This window comes from Protopterus annectens, chromosome 11.part0 (assembly GCF_019279795.1).
Source record: "Protopterus annectens isolate FY-2018-M chromosome 11.part0, PAN1.0, whole genome shotgun sequence".
Lineage (NCBI taxonomy): Eukaryota > Metazoa > Chordata > Ceratodontiformes > Protopteridae > Protopterus > Protopterus annectens.
This window is the reverse complement of record NC_056745.1, coordinates 1,115,146,758-1,115,164,620: the sequence shown is the minus strand read 5'-3', so window position 1 is coordinate 1,115,164,620 and position 17,863 is coordinate 1,115,146,758. Positions and strand designations below refer to the sequence as shown.

Here is a 17,863-nt window from a genome sequence, read left to right as displayed (position 1 = left end):
GAAGTCTCCCAGTATGATGGTATTTCAGGGCTGCTGAGTGGGGTTGAGATTGGGAGGAGGGTGTCTGCAAACATGCTAGTGTTGTAGTTTAGTTTTTATTATGGTTAGTTGCACCTGTATGGTCTCTGATGCTTCATGTGTCTTTTTGGTGTATGTCATAGTTGAAAAGTGTCCTTTGACTAGATCAACTACCCAGTTAACAAAATGTACAATAAATAAAAGGTGTTCTGTTTGTGGAATGTCAGAATGTTAATGGCAAGATGAATTAGGCAATAAATATTTTTTGTTTTAGAGTGAAATACCATTAGTTTCTCTCAGTGTAGTACTTCAGGCTAGTATTGGTGTAATAAATAAGCTGATAATGCATATGACTATTAATACTTATAACTGAATTGTTTTGTAGCAAATAGCTGATGACAGTATATACAGCACTGTATACACACACACACACACACACACACACACGCATGCGCGCAGAAACTACCATATGGGAACACACTTCTGCACTGGCTTCCACATAGATACAGATTTCCACATGCAAGTATACAAGCATAGACACATCTATGAATGGCACTTACATTAAGCTGTAAAAAAAAGCTTTAGAAATGCTGTGTAGTTAGCATCTGCCATAGTTAAGTTAGACAACAGCTACAACTATAATAAAAAAATCTATACTGTATCAGTGCTAGGCTTATGTTGGCTGGTTATCACCTTGCCTAATCACACTCTACCTGCCTGATGTGTGGAGGTGAATGGAAAACATGTTTTCCCTTAAAGTGAAGTTTTACAGCCTATATTAACTACCTGAGCTCCTCCAGAAAAAAATGTTAAAAATATGGTATTAGAGAACAGAGATCTTTTATAATTGTCCAGAAATGTTTGCATGGGTGAAAAAGAGCAGACCTTCACCATGTGCATGCTGTGTATATCTGCCATGGTCTATTCACCACAAATGTGACCCCACTATAGTGCTTTTTATTCTTCTCCACTGGGAGTTATTGCTATGGCAGGTACCACACACACACACACACACGAAAGGGACAGCAGTTCAGCAGGTACTTTTACTGATGTAAAGACCGTGAATGCACTATTATCATTGTAAAGATAGCTTTATTAATAACACTGATATTTGAACCTTTTTAATAGCAGTTAGAGCTTTTTTACATGGCACACATCTGACCACCTTTTTAAATGCATTCCATACCTGACTTGGACCCTCCTGCCTGCTTGCTAGTTTGCTTGCCTTGTGCCAATGTCACTTCCTTCTTAGTTCCTTCCTGTCAATATCCTAGCCTGCCTTCCTCCAAGTTAGTTCCCAGCTTCCTGCAATGTGTCTCACTCTCAGACTATTGGATAGAACTTACCTTGATAGTTATTAAAAAAAAAGGACACCATCTCTCAGCCACCTGCACAGAGAGGTTTCAAAGTACTCTGCCCATGGCTGTTGCTGCTTGCAGTCACACTCCCATTCACCTCACATACAACAGTCGTTAACGCAGTTACACATCTAGTGACACTGATTCTTGGGGATGGCAGCATGCTGATGTAGTGGTTGAATGGGTCAAATTAAAAAAAAAAAGATGTCCAATTAAAAGTGGCCAGTCCCAATTTTAGGGCATCACATTCTTTCAGTGTAAAATTTGGTATGTTCCTGTAAATTCCAAACAATTGAGAGGTATAGGGAAGGGACAGCTACAACATTACATTGCACTTGTACAACATAAACCATTCTGTGGGAGGGGGCATTTATGGCAGTACGTATTACATTGTAATGTAAACATTCTGATGGAGAAAACATCATCACCGTTCATTTAACTGTGCAATTGCAAATAGAGGGATGAGGGAACCGCTATAAAAATATGGATTACAGAGATAAAGAGGTTGTAAATATTTGCGATAGGATACAGTTTTGGCATTATGTATTACATTGCCACACCTGTAAACATTCTGAGGCATAGGACAACTATAACTGTCTACATTACAATGATGAATATGTAAACATTCTAAAGTGAGGGACATCTATGGCTGTGTGTTGTTATAATTTTGTATCTATAAACATTCTGTGGGGGGTTGCCGTGGCATTGTTTTACACTGGTAAAAATGTAAACATTCTGAAGGAGGGAACAATCATGGCAGACTACATTATGTTGTTATAATTGTAAACATTCTGAAGCAGAGAACAGCTAGAGTAGGGTGCATTGTACTGTTACACTTGTAAACATTTTAAGAGAGGCAACTGCTGTGTTATAACTTTGATGTGCCTGCAAACAGTCTGTGGGTGTTAGCTATAGCCATGTGAATTACAGTATGAGTTACATATGCCATTGTACCATTTATCCTTTTGTGACATTTTATAGGAAATTACCAATGGATATTTAGTTATCTCAATTAACACATAATGCTTCTTTGTCCCATTCTTATCAGTTCATAGGTAAGTACTAGGCTAGCTAGTTCATAGGTAAGTACTAAGCTTGCTGCCCTTGTGGGCCATTTTATGCCTAGGCAGTTTCTCTCTCTGTGCTCAAAATAACCTGTTCCATTTGGTTATAGATTGGCTTTACCCATCCCGTGATAGATAATTATATATTGCACCTAATGAGAATAACTGGCATCATAAAATGGATAATTTGAAGGGACCCATGCATGGGATAAAGTATTTAAGAGCTGCATCTGTCCAGTAGTAGTACAAGGGGCAGTTCTGGGGTAAATTTTAGAATTAAGTTGCAGTTGAAAATAGACAAGGATAAACTTTGTTGTATGTGCATGGGGAGACTGTTCCATAGTAGCAGTACCCTCTGTGAAATATGCCTGTTCCTCCAAAACGTTCTGTTGATGTAGCAGAAGAGATTTAGCTCCCTAGACTGATGCCAATTTATTTGTTGATGTGCAGTAAATCCATAAGAAATGGGTCAGAGGATACCATGTATGCCAGACACAGGTCACCTCCTAGTAGTCTATATGATACTGAGTATAAGCTGACAGCTAATTACTAGGCTAGCTGCTTGTGTGAGCCATTTTTAAACCTAGTCAATTTTCCTTTCAAAGGTAAGAATCACACTCTGTAGCTTGCATCTGTCAGGCAAACACCTTAACCATTATATCATCCCCCTATAATGAGTGGGTTTGAGTTGGTCCATGTAGGACATGATGCCTAGGCCTTGTTTCCTTTCAGTAAAGTATCTCTGTGGGCATTCCAGTTGTTGCTTCTGGACAGATACATGCCAAAATGAGCATTATAGTCAGTGACTGCCCTAATGAGGGCTGAGTAAAGGGGACAATGACATCCCTAGATCTAGACGCAATCCAGTTATTTCTAAGCTGTGCAGTAGTGAAGGATTTTCTTTCAACAATAGACACACGGTCAAAAGTTAAGTTTTGAGTCCTTTGTACACAAGGAGAGTATGAAACATGACAGTGTGGTAGAGGGGAACATGATCGCATATGTACAGCTGCTGTTTGATAGTCACTAGAGAGCAGCTTTAAAGTCTTCGAAAGTCTGTGTTGTAAGTAGAAACCTGAACTTCCTTATGCTTTTGTGCAAACATGCTGAAGCACTCAGTGATTATGCTTCTCAATATAGCTTTCTTTTGTTTTGCAGACATCCTGGAAAGATGTGAGGAATACATTTGGTGGCTCCTACTAGTAAGTATATTAAGTAGAGATGACTGCCTTTAGCTGACAGTGTCCCCCCCAATGTTTACCAAGCTCAATTCGCCTACACAGTTGGCATCACTAAACTTGCTCATAACCTCTTCTACAATTACAGTTTCACAGCTCAGCTGCTGAAGCTGCAAAAATATTTGCATGTAAATTCCTTTTTGCATTATTTTGCAGTGTAAGTTAATATGTATATTTATTGTTAAAAACACTTTTTTCAGTAAAATTTGTGCCTGTTGGCTTCAGAAGTATCTCTTTGAAAGTAAGTCTTTTTATAGGTTGTGACTTTGCTTCAGAATTGAGACGAGGCATCATCTTACCAAATATCCAAATTAACTCCTTTTTAAGGATTTTATTACTCATTTAAAAGTCATCACTAAAAAGATACAAAGATGGCAAGAAATGAACGGTAACATAGAACCGGAGAGGGTTGAGGTTAATGGCAGGCTTGTAGAAAGGTGGCATTATATATTTCTATATTTCTGTCATCTGCATAGAACGTTGCTAGAATAACAAACTTCATATCGACCTGTTTTCAGATGGATACAATGTCTCAAACTTACTTGACTGTCATTATTTAGTGACTACAGTCTGCAACAATTTGCCAAAAACTAATATTTCACAAGGAATATACCACAATAGCTGTTAAGTACTTTGCTGAAGAATTCTGGACAAAGCTAAAACAATGTACATAAACAATTTCTTAGCTATGAAACTCCATAGACTGGCATTACTAGAAAAATGTTCAATGATGCAGGCATGTCTAAACAAACATGGTTGGGTTAAAATCAGGGCTGCCCTTATAGTCAGATTCCCACTGAGAAGTGCAAACAGAACTGTGGTTAAAGGTAAGCCGAATTTGCATTATGATTCCTGACACACACACACACACACACACACACACACACACACACACACACACACACACACACACACACACACACTTCTGTCAGTATTGTTTTTCTTTTCTAAAAATGTAATTTTCTTAAAAGTGGAATCCTTAGTATCAGCTTTTTTTCTTTCTTTTCTTTTTAATGTTTGAGGCCCTACTGCCAACACCAGGCCATAGGCTGTTGCCTAGGTTACATTGTGCTGAATCTGGCCTTGCTTATGATCCTCAACTTATCATGATCCTTCAGTTCTTTTCCTACATTAGTTGAGCTGCTTGAGGTCCCACCTTGATGGTTCAGAAATGCTCTTCAGTTATTGTCTTGTAGGTGGACTTCCCTGTAAGTCAGGCATTTATATTTTTTATCACTTGTTAATGTGATGTCAGATCCTTGTGTCTTGACTTGGATGTGGGTGCTGCTCAGTGGTGCCTAATAATTGAGCTAGCATGCTTCAGTGACGAACTTTCTTACATAACCAGCATGTTATATCACGGTATGTGGATGTCCCTCAGGATGGAATTTTGATAAAGTGCTCATTTCTGCTTGGTGGTGTAGTAATACACAACCAAGTAAATATCAAAGAGAACCTGTAGTGGATGAAATACAGTGTATCAATTGTATCGCATGCCCTCTGATTTAAATCACAAGCAGTTCCAACAGAGTAAAATGGTCTGATGCAGTATAAAGGTTATCTGGTATTTTTATCTCTTTATGTGGCTACATGAAATCTGACCGACACTCTTTTTGCCATAAATAATTCATAGTCAAAAATCTGCCTGTTGCAGCTTAACAATGTTAAAGTAGTGGGCAGGTCTCATTTATGTATACTCCTCTTAAAACTAGCTATTTCTGCTACACTTAAATTTAAAAAAAAAAAAAAAAAGTATTTCCAGACTAGTGTTCACACTGGTCTCCTTTCATTGTCACAAGTTAAATAAGAGACACAGTACAATGGGTATAAAAGGATAATAAGACAGGAAATGTGTATAGCAGTTAAGTGTAGCTGTTCGTCTTACCGATCACTGTTGCAGTAGCCTAAGCTATATGGGTTATATCCTGCAAAGATATAACAACTGGCCAGCTCTTCCAAAGCTTCAGGGCATTTTCTACATACCCAGACTGTTAGCTCAAGCTGAGTTGACTAAAATGAGAAGTTTGGGCACCAAGCCCCTCAGAGCTTTACTGCAGCCAAACAGTATTCTCCTCTGAGGCATTTGAGAATCGATGGTTAGTTTGTGCTGTTCCTTTGCTGGGAATATAAGTTCCCGTTTCGGAAAAAAGCTTCCATTTTAAAAAATTTTTTGGTCTACTACAATGTCCTATTCAGAAAAGTTATTTTAAAGCTAGAAGTTTGCGTTTTAGGGACTATCATGAGATTATGTTGTACTTTTAAACAAGTGCACTCTTTTTTCCTGTCAGTTTAAAAGTAGTTTAAAGTATTTAAAAAAACATTTTTGATGTGGAGAAATTGTATTTATTTTAATTTTGGGGGGATGACAAATAGTGTTTTTTTCCTGTGAAAAAAGTAACATTTAAATATGTACATTTTTACCAGCTCTTGCTTATTTTCTGGGGGAAAGAGGCATCATTTTTGGCTTGATCATGGAACAAGCTGTTGGACCCATGATTGGTCCTTCTTCCAGCAACAAAAAGAAAAAGGTAAGCAAACCGCCTTGGCACCACAGCAGGCTAGGCTAGCAATGTGCCTTAGCCATAGGTGGGTGACTGCTGTGGCCATTAGTTGTTTCTCAGACCACTTATCTTTTACTCCAAGTACCTCTGATGTAACACCTACAGCCACTAAGGACAGGGAGTTACCCATGTCCTCTGCAGCTGTTGGGATCTCCTCGGTGGGCAAAGCAGGGCTACTCTTGTGTGTTCTGGGAGGGCAGTGCTGTGCCCATATTTGGGGAAGCTGCTGCTGCCAAGAATAACACTTTTGGACCAATTTTTCCTGTCAAAAAGAAACAGAAAACTAAATGTGTGTACTCCTTCTCAAAATTTCCTTGGACAGGAATAATTTACTGGGTTTGTCTCAGGGTTTAATTCATGATATTGATCCTTCTTGTAAAATCATTTCTGGTAAAAGAGGGATACCGCTTTTCTTGAAGAGAGTCAAGATTCTGAATCTGAACATGAAGATGAGACATTTACAGTGTTTTCTCATCATATTTCTGACTCAACTCAGAGGAGAGCGGAGTTTCTTATTCTCTCTATGTAGGGAGTTCTGTTTTTCTGAGACTTAATTCCAGAACAATCTCATTATTTTAAGTGGGAGAACACTGAGGTTTCTCAGTCCTTCAGAAAATACTATGAGCTGTTACAGAAGGATTCTCTAGAACCTTCACTTATTCCTCCAGTTCTGTTAACTTTGGAGGATGTGTGTGCTTCTGTCTGTAATTTTCTTGACAGCCAGTCAGCTGCCCCTAAAAAGGCAGATAAGAGATTGAGGAACTTGTATATCCTAAGTTTTTATACACTTTTCCTAAACATGACTGAGCAACTATACCTTTAGTTAACCTTACTGCTGCTAAATGTTTAATTTTTTCCAATCCTACTCTTTGTGATAAGGATTGGAAGATTATTGATAAGTATGACCAATAAGTGTATGCTTCTACAATCCTGATTTTCTTGAATTGCCAGGCTCATATATAAAAGTTTATTCTGGCTAATTGTGAAAGTATGATGAATGTTTTGTTTGGAGTTTCTTCACGTGAAGAGAAATTAGCTTTAAATGATTTTGTTTCTTCTGTTGTACAAGTCACTACTCATTGTTTGCATGTGCACAATTCAGTTGCTATTTCTTCTTGGGTATGGTTACTGGTAAAGGAGGTTTGCCTGGCTGTGTTCTCAAAACCTCCCAGATGTTTAAATGAGATTTTAAATTCTGCTTTGGATATAGATTTAGTTTTTAACCCTTTTGTTGCAGAGGTGACCAAAATGTATGACAAGAGGGGGTAAATTGATTCAGGGAATCTCTTAAGATTTTCAGCCCCCTTTTTCCAATTTTTTTAAGGACTTCTGTTACCCTCATCCAATTTTGGCAAAAAAAATGCAGATAAACAATTATTTAAAAAGAGATGGCAAGGGAGTTCTATAAATATTTCTGGAACCCCAAAACCAAGGACAGTCCAACAAGCCAGAAAAAACATTTAAAGGACCTTATTCCCCCCATCCCACCCTGGCAGTCCCTTTCCATTCCAGAAAGTTTGAATATCCATGTCTGTCTTTAGCAGCAGATATTTTCAGACCACTGGGTTCTGAAGAGCATTCATCAAGGTTACAGATGCAGTGAGAAGAAATTCCTCCTTTCCGGGGCATCATTCCTCATCACCCAGACCTAGACTGTTTTATTTCTACCTGTCCATCATCACATGCTGTCCCAGGGAGTGATAGAACAAGTTCTCCCTTCCTAGGTAGGAAAATATTTTTATTTGTGTGTTTTTAGTGCCAAAAAAAAAAAAGAAAATGCTTGGAGACCATTAGGTTTATAGGTTCATAGGTTGGTACTAGGCTATCGGCCTTAGGGCCTATACAAGCCTAGCCATAACAATTCCCTGGCTATTTCTTCCCACACTATTTACTTCCCTGGACCCCTGTCTAGCAGGGCGACTGATGTGATCCCCGGGGTGAATTTCCTTTCTCCCATCCAATCGTCAAGGTTCCTTTTGAAGAGGACCAAAGAGGCACTCTGCTTGACATGTATGGGCAATCTATTCCAGTGTCTGGGGAGTCTCTGAGTCAGGAACCTATCCCTCCAGCATGTTTTGTTTATTGTGATGACAAGGTTTAGATCCCTGGAGCGTGTGGCTCTGAAGGATTGGGATTTCTTTAAGTGTAGCATGTCCAACAGCTCTGGGTTTGACATGGCCTTGTATGTTAAGCAAAGATTGCTTCTGAGTAGACGATATGTGACAGAGTATAGCTGGAGTTTTTTAAGGCGGTCAGCGTAGGGCATCTGCTTTAGGCCTGTGATTCTTTTAGTGAGGTATTTCTGTGGCGTTTACAGTTGTTGCAGATGTCTTGAGAGGTACATACCAAACGGGGCATTGTATTCTATAATGGGTCTAATGAGGGATGAGTACAGTGGGACAATGACCTCCTTTTTTCTGGATGAAAAGCCCTTAGTGATGAGGTGTGCCACATAGAAGGATTTCCTGACTGTTGTGGCGATGTGGTTATCGAAGGTGAGACCATTGTCCACCTGTGTCCCTAAGTCTGTTATCAAACATTCGGTGTTTAGTGTACTGCCACCTATATGGTAATTCACGGATACATGTTTTTTTCCCAAAGGGGATAACTATACATTTCTTGGCATTGAGCTTGAGCCCATGGCTCTGGCACCAAGCATCTGTTTCTGGATCTTTCTTTCCTAAACCTGTTTGTGATGGTGTCCAAGTTCAAAATACTGTCACTTCATAATCTGTTACCTCTTCTTCCTCACTCATGTTTCCTGGTAGCACTAGATTTAAAGTATGGTTATCATCACATCCCTATTCATCCAGACTTTGGATGTTTCTTATGGCTTTGTGTATCTACATCACACTACCAGTTGTCTGCCTTACCCTTTGGACTATCCACTACACCAAATGTGTTCACAAAGCATATAGTTCCAGTTATAGCTCATTGCAGGCTACAGGGTATTATATTTAGATGACTGACAAACTTCTGCAATAGGACATGAAAGGACAAAGGATGTTGGTGCTGGGTCCAAAGGGACTTCAGATATCTGTTATCTTATCTTTGCAAAATCTTTTTCAAAGTCTCAGGAATCTCTCTGTTGGGTGAGAGATAGGTTCATAGATGTTCTTCGTGTTTCACTGTTGCAGTCATTACATTTGGGTTATCTGCTTGCAGTAGCCCTCAGTCAGCCTGATTAACAAAGTCTTGGGTCCTGCGTCAGTTGCTGTCCCTTCTTCCATGACGTCAGGTCGTCCTGGGTATAAAACATGCAGCCACGCAATTACATCAGCCTTTCTTGCCGTGCGGTGCCCAAAACAGAAGCAGTTCACAAGTGCCGGTCGGCCGACTCCTGAAATTTTCGTTTTCGAGTTTCAGAACTGAAGTCTTCAACTAAAGCTAAGTAACCCATTGGGGAAACTTTTTCTTGCTCCTTACCAATGCCAGTAAAAGTTAATAATTGAATTACTTGTGGAAAGCAAATACCTCACAAAGATTTTCATTCGTACTGTATTCCTTGCCTAGGCCCTGACCACGATGTACCTTGCTGTCGGTTTTGTGCCTTATTTAATCAGCGCATCTGTTGTCGGTATAGTTTTGCTTCTAAATATTTTGGTTCTCAGTTTAATTATCCAGAAATGTCATTGGTTAGCCATCCGACTACCAGGATTCCAAAAAAATGCAAAGATAAAGACAGAGACAGGCCGCTGAGGTCCAAAGCTGCCAAGAACGCTTCTCCTCAGCCAGTTGCCAGTTTGCCGGTACTCAATGAGTTGCTTTCGCAGCCCCTGATACCTGCTACTTCTGACTCGCAGGCCTCTGCTGAGACCCATTCGAGTCCAGTATGCCACGAGATGCTTCAGCTGTGAAATCTGCAGATGTCTCTACCTTGAATAGGTCTGGAGCCACTGTACAGGCACCGGCTTCTGGAGGTGTATTCAGGCCTATGGACTTGCATATTAAACCGATGCCTCCTTCCTCATTTAGTCCAAAATCTCAAACCATGCCTAAGAAACCGACGCCCAGGCCACATGCTCAGGCCTCTATGCCTAAAAAACAAATGATAAGAATGGCTGTAGATCTTATAACTCTAATCAGGGGAAGCCAACCTCCTCCTTCTAAGAGACCTAGGACTGAAGCTGTTTATGAATCTTCTGACCAGGATTCTGATTTTTCTTATTCTTCTAATCTGGATTTGCCCTTATCTACTTGCAGAGGACTCTATTCCCTCTGCTTCCCCTTCAGAGGATTTTACTTTTGGTGAGACCTTACATACTCTAAGGGAGCATTTCCACTGGGGAAAGCCAGGATTTTTCTGATTCAAAAAAGAGGTTTAGGGATTTCTTACTCCTGCCTCAGGATAGGCCTTTAGCTATACCTCCTGTACTAGACATTGTTGATGATGCCTTTTCAGAATCTAATTTGGCCCCTGATTCTTTGCCTCCTGTTCCCAGAAAACCTGACAGATATTATAGGGTTCCTGATTCTCACAAGTTCCTTTTTAAAAATCCACTTGGGGATCCAGAGACTATTTCACAAGGACCCAAGGCCATTAAGGCTTCTACTGCTAAAAATCCAGGCCCCTCTGATAGAGACTCCCGGGCGCTGGATAGGTGGGGTAAGAAAGTTTGCACTTCTGCAACCTTGGCCATTAGGGCTTTAAACTGACAGTTTCATATGTTAAAGTATCAACAGCATGTTATTGGATTGCTTAAACAGAAAATGATGTTACTTCCTGACTGTGCTGAAAATAAAAAAATTACAGGATTTAATGAATTCTGCTGAACAGGTTGGAAAACATACTTTGCAATGTGGATTTGATTCATTAGAGGCCTCTTGCAGGGCTGCTGTTACTGGGTCTGTGCAGAGAAGGCATGCTTGGCTTAAGGAGCAAGGTTTGCCTGATCATGTTAAAGCTAAATTGTTGGATGCTCCCTTAAATCACGACTGCCTGTTTGGCAGCAAGGCTAAGGAAGTTCTTAAAAAGATGGAAGATAAAGCTAAATCTATGCAGACTGTTAAAGATTTCTTACAAGTTCAGCCTCCTAGATAGTAGGCACTGGCCATCTAAAAATTGGTACTTTCCAGCCTCTTCCAAGTCTTCTCAAGCCAAACCCAGACACAGCAGAAACCCCAGGTTTCAGTCCCAAGGGACACACAAGACTAGGCAATGGGGGGTTTCCGCGCCCAGACCTGGGAGTAGTAAGACTCCCCCTATGGAAAACTGTCTCCATGACTTGTTTTCAAAACTTCCAAGCACTTCCCAAGTGAATGCTCCTTTAGGCAGAAAGATTGGTCTGCAGGCCAAAAACTGGGAAGTCATTACCCAGGACAAATGGGATTTAAATATAGTGTCCCAAGGATACAGATTACATTTCCACACGTTACCAATACCAAGCGGGTGGCGAGATCTACTCCCAAATCAGTGGGCAGAGACCCAAAATCAAGTACGCTTTCTCTTAAACATAGGGGCTATTCAGTTGGTACCAGAAAAGGAAAAGGGACAAGGTTTCTATTCGAGACTTTTACTGGTACCCAGAAAAGGCAATACATGGCATCCTATCCTGGACCTTTCTATTCTAAACACCTTGGTGATTCCAAAATTCAAAATGCTGACTCTTCCCCAGCTGCTTCCTATGCTAGGCAAAGATGCATGGTTGGCAATGCTAGACTTAAAAGAAGCATACCTGCACATCCCTATCAGGGAGTCTTGCAGAAGATACCTACACTTCAAAGCAGGCTACATGCACTATCAGTTCTCTGCACTGTCCTTTGGCTTATCTACTGCACCCAGGGTATTCACAAAGTGCCTAGCTCCAGTCATTGCATTTTGCAGACAAAGAAATATTCAGATATACCCATACCTGGACGATTGTCTAATTCAGGAAGAAAGCAAGGACATTCTTTTGAATCATCTGGCCCTTGTTCAAAGGGTACTGACTTGTCTGGGGTTCACCATAAATGAAAAGAAAGCCCACCTGGTACCCTGTCAACAAATTATATTCCTGGGAGCAAGCTTGAATATGACTTCCCAGATGGCTTTCCTCACACCAGAGAAACAGATTCATTTGACAACTTACTTCCAACAAATGGAGACAAAAACCCAGCTATATCTGCAAGGCAAATACTGCAAGCCTTGGGGTTCATGGCCTCCTGCATTATTCTAATTCCATATGCAAGGCTGCATATGAGGAAGCTACAATGGTATCTCAAAAGCCTATGGTGTCAACATTCACAGGATCTAGAAGCAAGGATTCCTATCATACCTTGAATATGCCTTGAGTTCCTTTGGTGGGCAGAGGCCTGCCGCCAAAACAGAAGACTACCATTCAGATTACCCTCTGCCGCCCAAATCTTAACAACAGACGCATCAGACTATGCATGGGGGGCTCACTTGGCAGGGAAGTGCATTCAGGGCAAATGGAACCCAAGTTAAATGCACCTGCACATAAAACAAAAGGAAATGTTAGCTGTACATAATGCTCTGACAGCCTTCAAGGACCACATTCTTCCAGGACAACTAATGGTATAGATGGACAACACCACTGTCATGTGGTACATAAACAAGCAGGGGCTACACATTCTTACCCCCTCTGCAGACTAGCCATGGCATTGTGGAACACAGCCTTGAGCTACCAAGTGAATCTACAAGCTCAATTCCTGCCAGGAAAACTAAATACACTGGCAGACGGACTAAGCAGAAACCTCATGGACCCACACAAGTGGAAACTGGAACCAAGGATTTTCAACATGTTGACAAGCAAATGGGGGAGCCCAGATATAGACCTGTTTGCCTCCCCCCAGAACCATCAACTGGACAAATTTTGCACAAGGATTCCCCACAAGCTAGCTTGGAAAGTGGATGCTCTATTCTTCAGCTGGAAAAACCTATCAGTTTATGCCTTTCCTCCTCTGCCTCTGCTCTCCAAGGTACTACTAAACATCAAACAGGACAAGCCAAGGACGATTTTAATTGCACCAGACTTTTCTTGCCAACACTGGTACCCACTCTTGCGCAGTGTGTCACGCTTGGCTCCATGGCACCTGCCTCAGACTCCTTCCCTGTTGTCTCAGCAGGAGAACCAGATTATGTACTCTCAGCTGCAAACCCTGAACCTAGCAGCCTGGCTAATTACCTAATATCTTCTTTACCATCCCTCAGTAAATCAGTGATGGATATCATTTTAGAGGCAAGGAGGCCTTGTACTAGAAAATCGTATGCTGCAAAATGGAAAAGATTCTGTGCCTGGAACCAATCTCAAGGAATGAACACAGCAGTGCCCAGTGTACCTCAGATTCTACAATACTTGACTGAGATGCTTCATAAGGGCCTGTGTTTTTCCTCCATCAAAATTCATGCCTCAGCCATTTCAGCTCATTGTAGCACGGAGCCTCCACTCTTCTCTCACTCACTGCTCAAGCAGTTCCTCAGATGGGTCAAAAATTTAAGCCCACCCAGGAGAGCTCCAACTCCAGCCTGGGATCTTAACTTTGTCTTGGAGAAACTCACTCTTCCTCCTTTCGAGCCAGTTGCTAGTGCAGATTTAAAATTTTTCCTGGAAAACCGCTTTCCTTTTAACAATCACTTCTTCAAGAAGGGTATCTGAATTACAGGCCCTTATGGCAGTGGAACCTTTCATCATCTTTCATGCAGACAGGGTGTCCCTCAGAACCAATCCCTCCTTCATGCCCAAGGTGGTATCCAGTGTGGCTCTTAATCAGTCCATTCATTTGCATACCTTCTTTCCTAACCCACAGAACAAAGGGGAACAAATACTGCACTCTTTAGATGTGCACAGACAGCTTAGATTCTACTTGGATGGGACTAAACCTCAAAGGAAATCTGAACAACTGCTGGTGGCATTTGCTGCAGGGACAGAGGGGAACGCTATTTCAAAACAAACCATTTCAAAATGGATAGGCCACTGCATTCATTTCTGCTATAAGCACCATGGAAAACCTATCCCACAAGGCATCAGACCCCATTCAACCAGGGCTGCATCTACCTCTACAGATTTTCTCAGGGGCATCCCTACTAGGGACATCCTAGAAGCTGCTACCAGGAGTTCTGTACATACTTTCACCAAGCATTATCATTTGCCAATTTTCTCTAAATCCAGAGCTGGTTTTGCCACTGCAGTCTTGCAGGGCCTTATAGCTGGTCCTAATTCTATTTAAATTCCTCATCCCAACCTTAGCTTTGGGAATCTACCCAAATGTAATGACTGCAACAGTGAAACATGAAGAACATAGTACAGTTGTGTGCACTTACCATAAATGTAGATGTTCAAGTGTATTCACTGTTGCAGTCCTGGTTACCCTTCCTCCAGCCCCCTTTCTTCTTTTGGCTATATGTCTGCTCTCACTTACTATGCCCTAATAGCTTTTTGGTGTATTTGCTTTTATGTTGGAGGTATATCCTTGTATTTATAGATTTGATTGCTTCCCATTAGGTGGGGCACCTGACATCTGGAGCAAGAAAAACTGATGTAATGGAGTCGGCTGCATGTTTTATACCCATGACGACCTGACTTCATGGAAGAAGGGACAGCAACCAACGCAGGACCCAAGACTTTGTTAATCAGGCTGACTGAGGGCTACTGCAAGCAGATAACCCAAATGTAATGACTGCAACAGTGAATAGACTCGAACATCTACATTTATGGTTAAGTGTACACAACTGTACTTTATATACTAGGCTAATGACCACCAAAGCCTTTATAAGCCTAGCCATGCAATCCAAACCAGTGTCCCTATGCATCATGGACATTTATTAGAAAGGGATTATATTAGTTAGGAAGTTTCTAGAGGCTATGCGGGTGTTAGTTTGGGCATTACTGTCTGCCTCTATCAGAAACATGGGAGAGAGATTCGGGGTAAATTTACAATTTCCCATTCACTGGTCAAGGTTGTGCTTAAATAGGGGTAGACATGGACTCTGCTTCACTTGTATGGGGATCCTGTGAGACTCATGTCTGTCTCGCCATCATATCTTTGTCAAAAGCAAAATTTAAAATCCTTGGATCTTGTGGTTCTAGTGCTGTTCATTTTGTGGATGTGCAAAAAAGGTCCATGTCCATTAGAGCTAGATCTGAGGATGCCTTGCATGCTAGACATGCATTGCCTGTCAGTAGCCTGTATTAGACAGAGTATGGAGATTGGGCTTTAAGGTGATCTGTATAGGATAATGTGTTTATACCCCGAATTTTCCTGGTAAAGACTCTTTGTGGGCCTTCCGACTGTTGCATATGTTTGATCAGGTACACACTGAAGGGGGCATTATACTCAATTGTGGGTCTGACAAAGACCAAATAAAGTGGCACTGTTAACTTCCTTGGACCTGGATGCCATGCCCTTACTTATAAGGTGGGTGATATAGAATTATTTTCTTACTACCTTGGTGATATATGTTGGTCAAAAGTCAGATTACTGTCTACATATGTTCCCAGATCCTTGAATACTGGCTCAGGTTTTAGGGATGTCTTATCGCTTACACAAGCTGAGATTTCAAGAGTACATTCAAAAGTCTTTTTTGACTTCCTCACACAGGATTGTGTTCCTCTGATGTCAACTAGACACTTCAGTTCAAAGAGCTTATAAATCTCTATATACATCGATTTTTAAGGTTTTCCACTCAGACTTCAGATGCTATGAGGGAACACCTCAGGATTTTGGGTCTCATGGCATCTGTGATTCTCATGATACCCCTGGCAAGACTCCACATTTGAAAGATACAATGGTATCTGAAGTCTCTTTGGACCCCACACCAACATCCCCTTTGTCCTTTCATGTCCCAGTGCAGACGTTTGTCATAGAAATTGATTGGTGGAGACAGCAAATTTCCTTAAATCCGGGTTTTCTCTTCTCCATCTCTGTTCCAAAGCAATCTGTCACCACAGATGTCTCGGATTTTGCTTGGGTAGCAGTTTCAGGAGAGATAAAAGTGCAGGGTGTGTGGGACACCAAGGACAGATACAAGCAGATAAATGTAAAATTAGATGCTTGCTCTGATCAAGGCACTCAACACTGTCTGAATCATTTTTGGTTCCTGGAATCTCTACAAGTTGTGGCAGACAATACTGCAATCATGTGGTGCATCAACAAGCAAGGGGAAGCTAGGTCGTACCCCCTTTACAGACTAGCCATGTTATTTTTGGGATATAGTACAGTCTCACTCCTCAGGCTTCCTAAACTCTGTCAGAGCAAAATTGTGTGGCAGACAAGTTGAGGAATACAGAGACAGGCCCTCATGAATAGACACTAGATCAGGGAGTCTTCCAAGATTTGGTCCATCTGTAGGGAGTTCCTGAAGTTGCCCTCTTTGCCTTCTCTCTAAACAATCAGCTGGCAAGATTCCGTGCAAGAGGGTCTGTTGGACAGATGCCTTTTCCTTTCCTTGGACAGGAATGCTACTGCATGCTTTTCCACTTTTCCCACTGTTATTCAGGGTACTTCTGAAGATTCAAAAGGAATCCACCAAAGTCATTGTAGTGGCTCCCTTCTGGCCTTGGCAACAGTGGTTCTCCCTTCTTTTGGAAATGGCCAGGGGCAATTACCATAAGCTTCTTGCAGACTGGATCGACTAATACAAGATCAGGCATGTTTGATCCACCTTGGCCCTAGTCAACTTCAACTACCTGGATGAACTGCTTACTTATTTTGCTATCCAAATACTGAAAAACAAAATAAAATCAGACATAAACACTGTTGTCCACTGACCGTATAAAACATGAACTTCATCAGATGCAAAATAATTTCAAAAATTTGTGGTATAAACTTTTTGCCATACCAATCAAATTCCAAGATATAAAGCATGATATCACCTGCCCCTCATCTAATTGCCTCAGCATAACATCCTGGTTTAAAATCAAAAACATTTTATAAAATCTAAGTTCAGATAATATTCATAAACATTAATAACCATTAATAATAAAATGTAAATTCTGGTAACGCAAATATAGCATATGCATCTACTTTTCTTCTTTTCCTTTCGGCTTTTCCCATTAGGGATCTACTACATTCCTTAAAAAACAAAATAAAAAAATTAATAAACACAACGGAGAATACTATAAATATAATTAAGATGCAAATAAGAAAAACATAAGCTTAAACATTCCTTTCAAACATCCTAATGTCAATTTTTATCTAGTCATTGATCTTATTTTTAAGCAATAAATAGAACAATAATTGTTTATCCCAGGCCAGTTGTAAGCATTTAATTTAATCTGCCATATGAGCTCCTTTTTCTTTAGGTAGAGATTCCAAGGGCCCCCCTTGGCCCTTTCACTACTTTTTCAATTACTATACATCTAAAAGCATGACCCAGGTTCAGCTGTACATGTTTTGCCAAGACACTTACAAGTTTCCCTTTTTGATATTATGCTCATTCTCACAGATTCTGTCCCTAATTCTACCTTCAGTTTTGCCCATGTAAAAACATGGGCAATCCTGACATAGTGCCAGGCAGACCACTCCTTTTGTATTACAATTACATTTACCTTGTACCCTATATTCATACTCCCTAATCGTATAAGTATTTCCCACATATATGTATTTACAAAAGGGACACCTTACACATTTTGGCATCAGTGCTTCAAAGCTTCTTTGTTTTGGACCTGAATGCTCCAGTATTCATT

At 40.8% G+C, this 17,863-nt stretch overlaps 1 protein-coding gene across 1 annotated transcript in view; it reads left to right on the top strand.

Annotated features, from left to right (window-relative positions):
• Positions 1-17,863, top strand: part of USP18 (ubiquitin specific peptidase 18) — a gene marked incomplete at its 5' end in the record, with an annotated part of 629,755 nt that overhangs the window by 506,128 nt on the left and 105,764 nt on the right. Inside the window, 1 exon segment of the mRNA XM_044088477.1 lies at positions 3,599-3,642. Coding sequence (XP_043944412.1) covers positions 3,599-3,642 — 44 coding nt within the window.